Consider the following 14,112-nt stretch of genomic DNA (forward strand, 5'->3'; position numbering starts at 1 on the left):
CGCTCCGGTAACCGCAGTCCCTAAACACTGCTGATTCAAGCCATCGTATTGCCTTCGAGACCCTGTAATATACAGGGCTCAGATACACTGTAAAATTCACAAACAAAAGCTGTATTTTAATATAATATAAGTTATAATCGTTAGTATGTAGATTATTATAAATGAAATAAGCTACTGTTATATACTATTTAGCTGTACCAGACCAGAATTATTTAAAAGTGCCTTTAACCAGTATCTCTTCCAAAAGTTCTGGATAGAAGTTCGTCACACTACCTAGACAGCTTTTAATCTAAATCTTTATCTAATTCTCAGAGGAAGAGGCAACACGCCTTACGCCACCCTTATTGCCCAGTTACACCTAACTTTCTGCTAACATAAACCCTATATTAAGAGATCTTTGCCCTAAAGTACTAAAGTAAGAGTCTGAGCATAATAATGATTGACTTCAAAATTAAAGTTTATATTTAAAGGTTTATTTAGGTTATTAAAGTCGCTTATGCAATAGTATTAATAAATAATTTTATATATTTATTTATGATATATCACGAAGGCTTTAGTAGATGCTTGAATCTTAGAGTAAACCTATTTACTATTAATATAAGTACTTTAATTTGTAACAAAAAAGACTTAATTAGAAGTATCTATCCTTATAGAAGAAAATAAATAAAATACCACTATTTTTTACCCTGTCAGATTAGAAAGTCACACTAATATTCAAAAAAGCTGCACAAGTGTATAGACTTGTTATGCCCCCACTTCCATCTGTAGATAGATGTTACGCAGAGCACATTTTTTGGGGTGACTCCACTCGACCATCGTCATGTCTCCTCGTGTTCTGTTGAACTTCTCACAGTGCTCGGTTGCCAGGGCACATCCTCTTTCATTGCCCAATGTAGCATCCTACCAACCCTAATCCTATTTTGGAGTTCCCCTGAACGCCCCTAACATGGCTGGCGATATCAGCATGAAGATACCCAGCCACAGAGGGTTTCAGCTCCTCGTTTCAGCCACGGCGTCGCATTCAGGCGTCATCAGCTGCGGTTTGGCGGTTGTGGGGCAGCAACCGCGCAAGCAGAACCCCACCCACGTCCCGCGACACCGGGAACCCCGCCATGAGCTTCAAGGCTCCATCGATAGCTCCCCAACCTGGAAAGTTGCTGGCACAACCAAAACACACCGCAACTCTCCCTCCCAAGTAAACTTAACTTCATAGCCACTCAATCTGCGAGTAATTCTCTCCTCTCTCTATCCATACTTTCCATAATCAGTCGTGATATCACCAAAATGTCTATCGAGCTCGACAAGATCTTCGCCGCGTCCCCGGCGACAACCCGCGGCCAGCCAACCCAGCTCTCGGCCGATCCAAAGGGGGAGCAAATAGCTTTCGCTGTACGTCCCGTTGCTTCTTTATCTTGATATACATCATAATCTCTAATGTACAACCCCTTCAACAGTCCGGCAAATCAATCTTCCTCCGCTCCCTCACCAACCCCTCCTCCTCCAAGCAATACACCTCCCACACCACCACCACCACCGTAGCCAAGTTCTCGCCCTCGGGCTTCTACGTCGCGTCGGGCGACATCTCGGGCAAGATCCGTGTCTGGGACTCGGTCGAGGCAGTCAACACAAAAGGCGAATACCCCATCATCTCGGGCCGCATCACCGACATCGCCTGGGACGGGGACTCGCAGCGCGTCATCGCCGTCGGTGACGGCCGCGAGAGGTTCGGCCACTGCATCACTGCCGACAGCGGCAACTCGGTCGGCGAGGTGTCCGGGCACAGCAAGGTCATCAACGCGGTGGCGATCCGGCAGCAGCGCCCGCTTCGCGCGGCGACGGTGTCGGACGATGGGAGCATGTGCTTCCTGCATGGCGCGCCGTTCAAGTTCAACAGCAAGGCGACGGGGCTGCACAAGGGGTTTGTTCAGGGGACCGAGTTCAGCCCTGATGGGTCGTGGATGGTGACGGTTGGGAGTGATAAGAGGATTCAGATTTATGACGGCAAGACTGGGGAGCCGCTTAAGGTGGTTGGGGAGGGGGTTCATACAGGGAGTATCTTGGGTGTGAGCTGGAATAAGGACTCGAAGAGGTTTGTGACGGCGAGCGCGGATAAGACGGTTAGGGTGTGGGATGTGCAGTCGGGGGAGAATGTTGCGACGTGGAAGATTGGTGAGGAAGGGAGCTCCAACCCTCAAGATCAGCAAGTTGGTGTTGTTTGGACTCGTGGGCCGCAGGAAATTATCGTTAGTTTGAGCTTGAGCGGTGATTTGAACTATTTCACCGTTGGCTCTTCTACCCCACAAGAAGTAATTGAAGGCCACAACAAGAGCGTCACCGCGCTTTCGGTCACCTCAAACAGCAACGGAACCAAGGTCACAACTGGCAGCTTCGACGGCAAGGTGGTCGCCTGGGACATTGGGACTGGCGTCGGGAAGGCCCCAGAGGGCGAGGCGCACTCCAACCAAGTCGTTCAGTTCGCCTCGGCCGGTGGCAGGGTCTACAGCGTCGGCTGGGACGACACCCTCCGCATCATCGACGAGGCTACAAACCTGTTCCTCGCCTCCCCAGTGAAGCTCAGCTCACAACCCAAGGGCATCTCGGCGTCTTCGGACGGCACGATCGCGGTCGCTCTCAACTCCAGCATCGCCATCTACGACAGCGACGGCAAACTTCTCGGCGAAACACCCGTAAGTTACACCCCCACCACCATCGCCATCAGCGGCTCTTATGTCGCCGTCGGCGCAGACAACAACACGGTCCAGGTATACAACCTCGGCAGCGGAGGCAGCCTCTCCTCGACCGAGAAACTGACCAACTCCACCGCCACCATCTCAACACTGTCATTCTCCCCGGAGGGAAAGCACCTCGCGGCGGGTAACTCGTCTGGCAAGATTGTCGTGTATACCACCGGCTCGTGGGAGGTGGCCACCGACAGGTGGTCCTCCCACACGGCGAGGGTGCTGAGCATTGCGTGGAATAAGGCGGGGACGCACGCCGTGTCGGGGGGGTTGGACACGAATGTTTTTGTCTGGAGTTTGGCGAAGCCGGGGAGCAGAGTCAAGGCTGCGAATGCACATAAGGATGGGGTGTATGGGGTTGCGTTTGTGGAGGGGGATGAAAAGGTTGTGAGCTCGGGTGGCGATGCTGCTGTTAAGGTGTGGAATGTGAAGAATTTGCAGTAAGGAGGGGAAAGGAAGGAATGAAGCGTTTATGAGTTTATGTATGGTATGGTATATTAATGGTGGTTACCTAGCCGGCGTTACTACTGTTTTTTAATGAGAGTATTAGCTTGTTGTTAATAGATGGAGTTTATGTAGCTCAGGTTGATATGTGTGTGGTATAGGGATGTGATGATGGTATTATGAATAACACCTACGCTTATACCAGCCCTAAGGATGATAGGTTGAAAAGCTTACCAATAAAAGTTTGTTCAGTGACCCTTTAATATACTTCTTTAGATTTTGATAGCCTATACCTATTTTAAAGAAAAAAGGTACATGGAAAAAGAAAATGGCAAAAAAAAGGCAAACGCTGGAAATCAAATACACTGTGTGACGGACCAGGAGTCGAACCTGGATCTTCGCTCAAACTCGGGAATGTAATAACCGCTATACTACCACGCCACGGAAACACACGAATCTGGTCAAATAATAGTATCAGTAAAAGAATCAAACCACCACGATGACTTCCAACTGATTTGGCAGATGTAGCTACATCTGTAGACGCAAAACGTCACATGGATCTGCTGGACAGCTATGAATCTCTGTACATGAGCAAAGCTACCTTCGACATCCCGCTAAACTCCCTACACATGTTCATCAATGGACCCTCGAGCTACCAGTTGTAGTGTCGGTAATCTGTTCCCTAGACCCGCCGACCCAGTTAGATTGCCCTCTCCCAGTGATCTTTCCCAATAAATCCACATTCAGCCAACTCCCGTCTGTTTCTTTTAGTGTTTACCCTCGGTCTCATGCGGATTTCAACGGTGTCGTGCTTCTTCCTCTCCATTTTAGCTCTCTCTCTTCTCTCGAATTGATCGATTCCGTTCATAGCCACTCTCGTACGTTCCGCAACTGAGATACCAGACTGACGAGATCCATCACAAAGCGTACCCAGATATCACAGTAGGCCCTAGTGGCAATTCCAGCATAGAGTGCGACCATCCAACCAAAGAGGGGCGGCGATTCCAACACAGAGGACCACACCCGACCAGAAGAGAGCGTGTGTAAGGATTAGAAACAGTACCCTCACCAACGCAAAGACTAGTCTGAGGACCCAACAAAGAGCTCTCGCTAGAGACAAGCAAAGGTTGTCGATTAACTTGTCCAGCTTGCCCGCGGGGTTGCAGTCGGTGGTAGCCGGAGATCTCGGCTCTTTCAGCAGTGATGTCTGGCGTCCCAAATCCTGTCGTTCTACTAGTACTGGGCAGTTCAAATCAGACTTCTCCTTGACTGGCGTAGTGTGCCTATATTCTCGCATCGACTCGCTCAGTCGTGCAGAGCACTTCGAGTCCGGTATGCTAGTCTTCACCACAACGGCAACATCACGCTGTCCAATTTGGATTTCCGACACTGTGTCACCGCTGCCATCACTGTTGGATTTCTAGTCCAGTTGCATCCGTGCGGCGTCAAGAGTTGAGCTGCCAGCCCCAGTTCCAGCTTTCTCCCGGGTTTCCTGTCTCTTGTCAAGCGACTCCAGTTGCAGCAAGTGTTTCTTGCGCTCAAACTCCTCTGGATAACACGTCAGTACCACCCAATCGAAGAGCTTGAAGCGTTCTGCCTCCGGGACAGGGAACGGCGCAGGCCTGTATGGGGGAAGGTGGTCCAGCCTGCCTTTTTGGATGAGCTGTAGGACTTTGTCAATGGCATGGGGGAGGTTGCTGTAGCACTGTTAATTCTGGCTGTACAAGATGTCCGAGCTCCTGGGAATTGAATACTTACTCAACCTTCCCATGAACTGCCCAGCCTTGCCTTTGCACCTCCACAGCAAGCTCCAGTTGGTGATTATCCATCAATGTTGGATTGGGCACCACAATCAAGGGAGCCCCATATCTTCTGACTTCGAGGATGGTTCCCGCACCTGTTTAAATATTAGCTTTCTCAACTCCTGGGTATGAGTGTTAAGCAAAGAGCTCACCTGCGTGCGCAATGACGCACCCTGCCAAGCTCTTGCCTTGCTCGCCACGGCATTCCAGCATATAAGGCTTCAGAACAGGAGCATAGGAGAAGCACTCCACCTGCAAGTCTGCCAGCAACTCCCCTGAGCGCAAGGCCTCGAGTTGAGTCTCAAACCAAGCAAGGTTAGGACCACATTGGACCGTCAACTTCTTAAACCCGGCGACCTGTAGGTGAGTGAGGAAAGGGCCAGTGATGACCTGCTCGAGAAGAGGCAGGAAAGAAGCAATCGAGCCGATGGTGACAAAACAGTTACGCCCAGAGAGGACTGGGGATTCCTCAGTCGAGGCCATTTGGGGGGCAGAACTGGGTGTTGATGTTGATGTTGAACTAGATGCGAGGTCCAAGCAGCGCCCATTGTCTTGACTCCTGTCCGAATCGGGACAGGTGGCGTCCGTGTTAGTGATGGCAGCCGGCAATGTCCCGTTATCGTTATCGGGCATCATATCAATATCGAACGACCTTGAGAGGTTCCTCACACGTTCAGGGTCGGGCTTTTGCTGGGAACCGACGTGGTGAGAGTCCCTTGTCTCGTTGAGGGTCCCAGCTACCGAGTAGGCAGGACTCGGTGGTGTAGCGGCCCTGGAAGTTGAAGTGGTCATGCTGTCGTTGTTTCTTGTGGCTGTTTCTTGTAGCTGTGAGCTAGCCAGTGCGAATGCTGAGGGTGGTCAAGATTAGCTTTGCAATTCCACCAAATTCTGGAAACGAAGTGAAGAGAAGGAGGTAAAATAAAGTTAAGCTCTCAGTTAAAGAGCAGAAATTTCTTTCATTTGGCCATGAGGGCTCTTGTCACAACACTGGCAAGTACTCGCAACTTGGAATGTGCAAGTCCAAGTGTGGCGCAAAGATGTGGCTCGTGCTCAGCCAAGCTCAGCTCAGCCAGCACCGAGCGGCTGGGCCAAACTCCAAATTTTTGGCGACGAGAAGTTCCGGCCGCGCAGTGGAAGCCCCCCGTGTAAGCACCCCTCCACCGATCCCGACCGACCCCAACTTCCCGGGATGGCTTCCGCCGCCAATTCTCTCCGGCTATGCCTCCGGGCTAGCAGACAATTATCAGTACGACCTGCAGCGTCCCCCCTCCTGCGCCGGGCCTTGACCACAACCGCCCCTCAATGCGCTCGCCCAGGTCGCAAAAAGGGTTGGAAAGACCCCAGCGACAATTTCGAGTTTCCTGAGCCATACGAGGGCAAGGTCTTTCAAGATTTGGGCGAACAGTTGAGGTACTCTCTGGAAAACGACGAGTTGGCCGAGGCCGACCGGGCTGCCGTTCAGCAGGCCCTGGCGAGCTGGGAGAACAAGCCAAACGAGGAGAAGATGGAGGAGCAGCAGATTGTCAAAGAAATTGACAAGGAGTTTGCCCCTCTGAGAGCACCTGTTCGTGCTAGGAGAAATTCTTTCTGGCACGAGGAAGAGCAGGACACCGACTTGATCACCGACGAGGTTGGGGAGGACGACTTTGAGGAGAATGACATGATGGCTATGGGTCACGCCAAGCTGGAGGAGCACCGCGAGTACAGAGAATACGCACGTATTGCCGTGTGGGAGATGCCATTGCTTTCGAGTATGTGCCTCTGAGTCATGCTGCTGAGAGTATGTGGTACTAACACCCGCCAGGATTCGCAAAGAAGTTCGTGCCGCCCAAGAATAATGAGGTTCTTCGTTTCCGGTACACCACATATATGGGGGAATTCCACCCTGCTGACCGCAAGGTCGTGGTCGAGTTTGACCCCCGGGATTTGTTCGAGCTCACCGAGGTTCAGCGAGACAAGCTTCGCAAACTGGCTGGTGCCAGATACAACCCAGAAAGGGGAATCATCAAAATGAGTTGCGAGAAATTCGAACTCCCAGCCCAGAACAAGCGATGGCTTGGTGACACGATTGCCAAGTTGATCACTGCGGCCAAGGTAGGATGAATCGATCCTCTACCGAGACCATAATGCTGATCAAATCATCTAGGACCCCACGGATACGTTTGAGGACATCCCCTTGGACACCCGGCACCACAAGTTCAAGAGCATCCCGAAGTACCCCAAGGAGTGGTACATGTCAAACCAACGAAGGCAGCAGCTCTTGGCTCAGAGGCGAGAGTCTTTGAAGCTGGATCATAACAAGAGACAGAACAGTCAACTGATTGATGGTGTAAAAGTGATCCAACAGGGCGCGCTTTCTACGCTCTCTGCGTCGAAGGAGAAGGAGCCCGTGGCAGTGCGGGTCAAGCCTCTATAGAGAGAGGGTGCGAGAGGGTTCTCACCCGGCGCCACTACCGTCAGTTGCCTGGTGGTATGCTGGTTGGCGGCTGTCGTAGTTGGAGCGGAAAATGTACATCATCTGTAAAAAGTAAAGAGACCATGTCAAATGTGTATAATAGACGATTAGTATTGACTGCCGGTGTTGAAGGTTAAGGGGCGACCCCTGAAGCAAGCCTTGCACCCCCACAACCCCTAACCCTATCGGTTTCTCTCGTTAAAATCTCAACGGGTTGCCAACTTGGCTTGCCAGAGACGTCAAGCATGAACCTGGTACCTGGGAGGCTCCGAAACGGGCCCACGTCCCGACCGGAGTATATCCACGAATGCTTATCAAGCTGGCGGGTTTCTCACTTCGGGAATTAAAAAGAAACCGTCGATCGGAATTCTTCGCTTTTTGGAGCAGTTCTGGCTCCTCGAACAATCAAATGTTTGAAGGTGAGAGCCTCGGCAGCCCTTTGTCTTTGAGAGGGTGGGGTAGCATCCAGCACCAAACGTTTGGGCCAACTTGTGCCACTCGACTTGTGAGACTCGAGAGGGGGATGCTGCAGATGACCCCTGCATGCAGATGGTTAGTTGACTTCCATTGCAGTTCACACAGAGGATGCCATCTCAGCCTTCTATAAACTTGATCTCCTTTGGGATCCCCCGAACGTTTCACTGAATGGAAAGATAGTACACGTGTCGCCCACGTCTTGTCTGCTGCAACGCAAATCTAAAGACTGAACTCCGCCGAGAGTTCATGACAATATACCTAAGGCCCTTCTAGAAATGTTCAACACCACGTAGAGGCCGATGTAATTAGCGGCGGGCATGATGGGATGGCAAAGGGGTGCTAGTGCAGCGCAAAGATGGGGTAGCACTCTGGGCGGCGAGAGGTGCCTCGGCTCCATCCACTTATTTTGATTAGGGATGCATCGGATTTCGATCGCATGCATGTTTCTTTTTCTTGGAAGGTCAGCCCTCCGGTGCCGTTCCTGCTTCTGGATAAAGACCCTGCTCCTGTGATGATTTTGGGACTGCCTACCTAGCTGTTGAAAGCTCTTGTTTCTGCCACCTTTTGCTTCTCCTCCTTTTTCTTTCAAACTTCCAGGTTGTCTGCTTCCATTCTCTCCACCTCTTTTGCGCCAGTTCATCGACCCTGCGCCAGAACCGAGCGGACCGACGCACGCACGCACGCACGTGAAAGCCACCGGCGGGAAGAGACACACGACACAAGATGGCTACCAAAGCTCCCGAGTTCCAGGCCACGGCCCTGGAGGCCATTCCCAAGATCGCCAGCCTCGCTCGCGGTCAGTTCCGCACTCACAAGACCAAGAACGTCGAATGGCGCAAGACGCAGCTTCGCAAACTCTACTGGGCCCTCGAGGACTTTAAGCCCCAGCTCGTTGAGGCGCTCAAGAGCGATCTTGGAAAGTCTAGCTTCGAGGCCCTCCTCACAGAGGTAGACTGGGTGAAGAAGGACTGCATGTGGATGCTCGACCATCTCGACAGCTTTGTCAAAGACCAGAAGCTGGGCTCTCCCGATGTCCCCGCCACTTATTCCATTATGAACTTTCGCGTCAAGAAGGAGCCCCTCGGAACCGTCCTCATCATCGGCCCCTACAACTACCCCATCCAGCTCCTTCTGTGCCCTCTTGTTGGCGCCATCGCCGCCGGCTGTACCGCCGTCCTCAAGCCCTCCGAGCTCACCCCCGCGTGCGCCATGTGGACCAAGGAGCTGATCGAGAAGCGCCTCGACTCTGGATCCTTCTCGGTTGTCAACGGTGCCATCCCCGAGACCAACGCGCTCATGGCCGAGAAGTGGGACAAGATTTTCTTCACCGGCAGCGCCCAGGTCGGCTCCATCATTGCCCAAAAGGCTGCCCAGACACTCACCCCCGTTGTCCTCGAGCTCGGCGGCAAGAACCCCGCCTTCATCACCAAGAACTGCGGCAACTTGGCCCTGGCGGCCAGGAGACTCCTCTGGGGCAAGACCCAGAACGCCGGTCAGGTCTGCATGTCCCAGAACTATGTTCTCATCGACAAGGACCTCGTGCCTACTTTTATCGAGTTCCTCAAGGTCGCCTACAAGGACATGTTCCCCAACGGTGCCAAGGCCAGCCCCGATCTTTCGCGCATTGTGAACAAGAGGCACTTCCACCGCATTAAGAAGATGTTGGATGACACCCAGGGCAAAATCGTCATGGGTGGTGAGCTGGATGAGAGTGAGCTGTACATTGAGCCCACGGCTGTGCTGGTCAACTCTGTAAACGACTCGATGATGCAGGAGGAGTCTTTTGGTCCTATTTTCTCCATTTACCCGGTCAACACTTTGGATGAGGCGCTCAACATTGCCAACTTGATCCACAAGACGCCTTTGTCGCTGTTTACTTTTGGTAACAAGGCTGAGAACAACAGAAGCACGCGCCCCTTTTCTACCCCTTGACCATGACAAATAGCTAACGACATCCAGTTCTCAACGAGATGACCTCGGGCGGTGCGACCATCAACGACGGCTTCTTCCACGGCGCGGTCAACACGGTCCCCTTTGGCGGCGTTGGCGATTCCGGCTGGGGTGCTTACCGCGGCAAGGCCTCCTTCGACTCCTTCACCCACTTCCGCACCATCGCCGAGACGCCCGGCTGGGCCGAGAAGCTCATCCGCGTGCGGTACATGCCCTACGACTTCAAGGCCCTCGCCTTCCTCAACCGCCTCACCGAGAAGTCGCCCAACTTTGACCGCAGCGGCAAGGTCGTCAAGGGGTTCGGCTATTGGATCAAGTTTCTGTTTGGTCTGGGCGGCAAGAGCGCCAAAGGTGCGTTCTTGAGGTGGCTTGTTGTCTTGGCGGCTCACTACATGTACACGAACCGATCCTAAGGATTCGGTGATTTGTGACTTTTGTACAGGGTTGTTTTGGGTGTTTTGTTTTAGCCTTGCTTTTTTGCGATTCCCCCCTGTGTCATGTTATACTCCCGATGAGAAGAAATGAAAATGAGAAGAAATGGTTTCTAATGATTTTTTTTTTTTGCTGTGTTTATAGACGACGATTATGAGAGACTCTCTTCCGAAGCTTGATGTTAGCGGACCACTTTTTGACCCAAGAGCCGAGCGACCACCTTTCCAACCACCACACCAACCGAACCGAACTGGATGAACTTGCATCGGCCAAGCTTCCTTCCAAGACACATATTACTACCTAATCTTTTTTTTATACCTCGTGCTGTACTATCACCATTACTTGTACTATATGGGCTGGCATATACTTTTTTCTTCTGTCTTTTTTTTTTGTTCTTTTTTTGAATTTCATGAAAGGCGGCAGGTGGAAAAAGAAACGGCTCAGGCTATTAGGCTTGATGGTCATGGAACAGAATACCGGTTCTTTTTTTCAGGCATTTACAACATCATATATGTATTACCTACACAAGCAGGCGTGGCATATTTTCATGGCGTGTCTGCTGCGGAGGGAGTAAATTATATCTTCTTTTTGATATCATATGCCAAGTTGTCTTGTGAATGGGTGTAACATGCATGCCCAACCTGAGCGTTCCTTTTTACATTATCTATCCACCCCCCTTTTCCGATCAATTCCTCAACGCTCTTGTCAACTCCTCCCCCCTCTGCCCACCCAAATAGATATCCTCCGCCCCCGTCTCCCCCAACATGGCCATCTCACAAGCCTCGGCATACCCCCGTATCACCATATCCTCATCCACCCTGCACCCATTCTCCACCAACGCCGTCACGACGTTCCTCAGTCTGGCAATCTCCCTCATGGTAGCGCTGTCAATAAAGTCATTCTGACTGCTGTACACCCCCGCGCTGACACTCTCCTCCATATTCGTAATCCCCATATGCTTCTGCTCCAGCTCCTTGGCCACCTGCTCAATATGCTTGCTGATCCAGACGTAACCATTCACCCCCAGTATAACATCCATCTTCCCCCCTCCGTTCTGCCCCTCCATCGTCCAGACCTGTCTCCTCGACCGTACCACCCCGGACCCGCCGCCCTGCCCAGAAAGAGCAACAAACAGCCCGTTGCGGAGTTTTCCGTATTTGAGCGAGCGCGTGTGGAGGACTGCGCCTCCGTCCTGGAAGAGCTGCTGCACTTCGGCGACGACGAGGTCGCCCTCGGCGAAGAAGGTGCGGATTTGGAGCTCGTCGGTTTCTGTGCGCTTGCGGAGGATGCCGCCGGGGAGGTTGATGGCTGAGAGGGGGAGGGAGGCGAGCTGGATCGAGTTGATGTCTACGCGCCAGCGCTTGGCTTGGACTTCGAGGACGCGGCCTACTACTAGGTCGCCTACCTCGGGGGTGTAGCGGGCGCGGAGGGGGGAGACGGAGATGAGCTTGTTGGTGCGGGTGGTGATGCCGGCGAGGGAGGAGGTGATGTTTGTGGTGCTGGGGGGGATGTAGGTGCCGTGGCCGCGCATCCATTGGTGGTCTGGGGTGATGAGGGTGCCGGGGGTGACGAGGTTGGTGAAGAGGGGGTTGTTGGGGGGGTGGGTGGATTTTTGGTGGGAGGGGAGGCCGAGGGAGGCGAAGTCGAGGTGGGCGCCTCCTCCGCCATCGTCGCTGGAGAGCTCGGAGTCGGCGTCGGAGATGTCGTGGGGGGAAGGGGGTGGGTGGGAGGGTTTGGGGGGGAGGATTGTGATGGGCATTTTCTTGTGAGTGAGACCTCGGGGGTCTGATAGTGAGGTGGGGTGAGATGAAACTTCGATTTTTGGAAGGATTGATGAAATTGATACGGTGGCGGTTTGAAAGGTATCTCTAGACTCTCAAACGTCGAAATTATTTTGCTGTTGTAGAGTTGGGTTGTGAATTAAATGAGATGAGTGCTTTCTACTTCCTCACATCTCAAAAGCGATGTGAAGCTCGAGCCTCCAAAATTCAGTTTCCACACTTCCGTTTCCCGAACGGTAGCTAGCCAAACAATGCCCCACCCCCGGATTTTCTCCGTTTTTGATTCTAGCTTTTCTGCAGCTTTTCTTGCCTGCCGCCGCAAGTCCCGCTAATGCTTTCCCGCCCTCGCTTCTCGTTCGTGACCCGAATCCGTCATCTCATCCCGTCACTGATCACAAGCAGCTTCCTTGATTGATCGGTTGATTGATCATGACCTCTTCTTTCCTGCTGTAGCTCATGAGGCGACCGCCCTGAACCGTCCCCAGCTTCACATGGCTGGGACACTGCCGGATATTACATGTTTTCTACAACAACAACAACTGCAAAGCCAACACCGATTATGACTCTGCTGCTACGAGGGCCCTGTCGCCTGCTCGCCCCCCACAGACATGCGACATGCCGTCCCCGCGCAGGGGCAGTCTGCACATCACCACCATCGTCACGGTTCATAGCTTTACCACAACGCCGAAATGCCTCTTCTTCCACCGACAACAATGCGCAACAGCAGGCCCCCTCCCCCTCTCCTGCCCCGCGACGAACTCGCCCGAAAACAGCCCTCTTCTTCCCCGGTCAGGGCGTCCAAAAGGTCGGCATGCTCGCCCCTTGGCTCGAAGCCTTCCCCACCACCGCCGTGCCGATAGTAGAAGAAATAGACCACATTGTCGGGTATAGACTCTCGGACGTGATCGCCAATGGCCCGTCCAAAGACCTCAACCTCACCCCCAACGCCCAGCCCGCCATCATGGCGACCTCGATCCTGATACTGCGTATCCTAGAAAAGGAATTCGGGTTCAAGGTGGATGAACGAGTGGATTTCACACTGGGACATTCCCTGGGGGAGTTTGCGGCACTGGTGTCGTCTGGCTACATTGAATTCGAAGACTCGTTGCACATGGTGCAGAAACGGGCCGAGGCCATGGCGGATGCGACGAGGAAGGCAGAGGAGGAGTACGGAGGGGAGTATGGCATGGTGGCTATTGTTTCCGAGCCGCCGCACATGCAGCAGTTGATACCTGCGATCGAGGAGTTTGTTGGGTATGGGAGCGAGGGGGGGAAGAGCGAGAGTGCGGAGAACAGGTCGCCGATCGAGCAGGTGCTTATTGCGAATGTTAATTCCAAGAACCAGATTGTGCTGTCGGGGAATATTGAACGGATCAAGACGCTGGTGGCACATGTGAGGCAGTTTTTGGGGCACGATCCTAGGGCTGTGAGGCTGAAGAGTGATAGTCCTTTTCATAGCCCGATTATGAAGCCTGCTGTGGGGGTTATGCATAGGATTTTGAACGGGAGGAGTCGTCGGGTGAGGGGGAGGGAGGGGGAGGATATTGTTAGCTGGCCGGGGCTGGTGCCGTGTGTGAGTAATGTGACGGCGAGGGTGTTTGGGAGTAGGGAAGAAGTAAAGGATTTGCTGGCGAGGCAGTGTTTGGAGACTGTTCAGTGGTGGGGGAGCATCAAGTATTTGGATCAGGAGGAGAAGGTGAGGAGGTGGGTGGGGATTGGGCCGGGAAAGGTTGGGAGGAACTTGGTGGGCAAGGAGGTGGGGATGAGAGGGAAGGATGCGGTCAAGGGGGGTGGTGTGTGGGCTATTACTGATCCGAGCGAGATTGAGGAGGTGTTGAGGGGGTTGGAGGAGACGGAGAATTTGGTGGAGGAGGCCGAGTGATTTTACGGGAGAGAGTATTATTATACCACTTGCGTATGGATATGGACAAGGAAGTGGTTTGGTTTGACATGTTCAACAGCGGGCAGCGGGCGGCGGTTTGGCGTTTGGGTTATTTGGGTCGGGGGTTGATGTGCCCACCTAGGATACGGAC

At 52.8% G+C, this 14,112-nt stretch overlaps 6 protein-coding genes and 1 non-coding gene across 7 annotated transcripts; 5 read left to right on the plus strand and 2 right to left on the minus strand.

Annotated features, from left to right (window-relative positions):
* Nucleotides 1–827: 827 nt before the first annotated feature.
* On the plus strand, nt 828–3,321 carry AIP1 (WD40 repeat-like protein). Its single transcript, XM_062946542.1, has 2 exons — nt 828–1,389; nt 1,455–3,321. The coding sequence occupies exons 1-2, from the start codon at nt 1,285–1,287 to the stop codon at nt 3,180–3,182; spliced, it is 1,833 nt and encodes a 610-aa protein (XP_062800183.1). The 5' UTR covers nt 828–1,284; the 3' UTR covers nt 3,183–3,321.
* A 231-nt stretch (nt 3,322–3,552) lies between these two features.
* Nucleotides 3,553–3,623, plus strand: QC764_0063300. Its single transcript has one exon. It is a non-coding gene; the product is annotated as a tRNA-OTHER (tRNA).
* Nucleotides 3,624–4,526: 903 nt separating this feature from the next.
* ALG13 (N-acetylglucosaminyldiphosphodolichol N-acetylglucosaminyltransferase catalytic subunit alg13) lies at nt 4,527–5,776 on the minus strand (the record flags this gene model as incomplete). The annotated part of the gene is made up of 4 exons (XM_062946543.1): nt 4,527–4,730; nt 4,855–4,879; nt 4,941–5,079; nt 5,137–5,776. 4 exons carry the CDS (start codon nt 5,774–5,776, stop codon nt 4,527–4,529), a joined length of 1,008 nt encoding a protein of 335 aa, XP_062800184.1.
* A 318-nt stretch (nt 5,777–6,094) lies between these two features.
* RSM24 (37S ribosomal protein S24, mitochondrial) lies at nt 6,095–7,616 on the plus strand. The gene is made up of 3 exons (XM_062946544.1): nt 6,095–6,735; nt 6,789–7,078; nt 7,131–7,616. The coding sequence occupies exons 1-3, from the start codon at nt 6,174–6,176 to the stop codon at nt 7,398–7,400; spliced, it is 1,122 nt and encodes a 373-aa protein (XP_062800185.1). The 5' UTR covers nt 6,095–6,173; the 3' UTR covers nt 7,401–7,616.
* A 1,023-nt stretch (nt 7,617–8,639) lies between these two features.
* On the plus strand, nt 8,640–10,279 carry HFD1 (Hexadecenal dehydrogenase; the record flags this gene model as incomplete). Its single annotated transcript, XM_062946545.1, has 2 exons — nt 8,640–9,822; nt 9,876–10,279. 2 exons carry the CDS (start codon nt 8,640–8,642, stop codon nt 10,277–10,279), a joined length of 1,587 nt encoding a protein of 528 aa, XP_062800186.1.
* Nucleotides 10,280–10,983: 704 nt separating this feature from the next.
* rrp4 (Exosome complex component rrp4) lies at nt 10,984–12,057 on the minus strand (the record flags this gene model as incomplete). Its single annotated transcript, XM_062946546.1, has 1 exon — nt 10,984–12,057. One exon carries the CDS (start codon nt 12,055–12,057, stop codon nt 10,984–10,986), a length of 1,074 nt encoding a protein of 357 aa, XP_062800187.1.
* Nucleotides 12,058–12,638: 581 nt separating this feature from the next.
* MCT1 ([acyl-carrier-protein] S-malonyltransferase) lies at nt 12,639–13,961 on the plus strand (the record flags this gene model as incomplete). Its single annotated transcript, XM_062946547.1, has 1 exon — nt 12,639–13,961. One exon carries the CDS (start codon nt 12,639–12,641, stop codon nt 13,959–13,961), a length of 1,323 nt encoding a protein of 440 aa, XP_062800188.1.
* Between the last annotated feature and the right edge of the window lie 151 nt (nt 13,962–14,112).

The sequence above is a fragment of the Podospora pseudoanserina genome, chromosome 4, assembly GCF_035222485.1.
Source record: "Podospora pseudoanserina strain CBS 124.78 chromosome 4, whole genome shotgun sequence".
Taxonomy (NCBI): Eukaryota; Fungi; Ascomycota; class Sordariomycetes; order Sordariales; family Podosporaceae; genus Podospora; species Podospora pseudoanserina.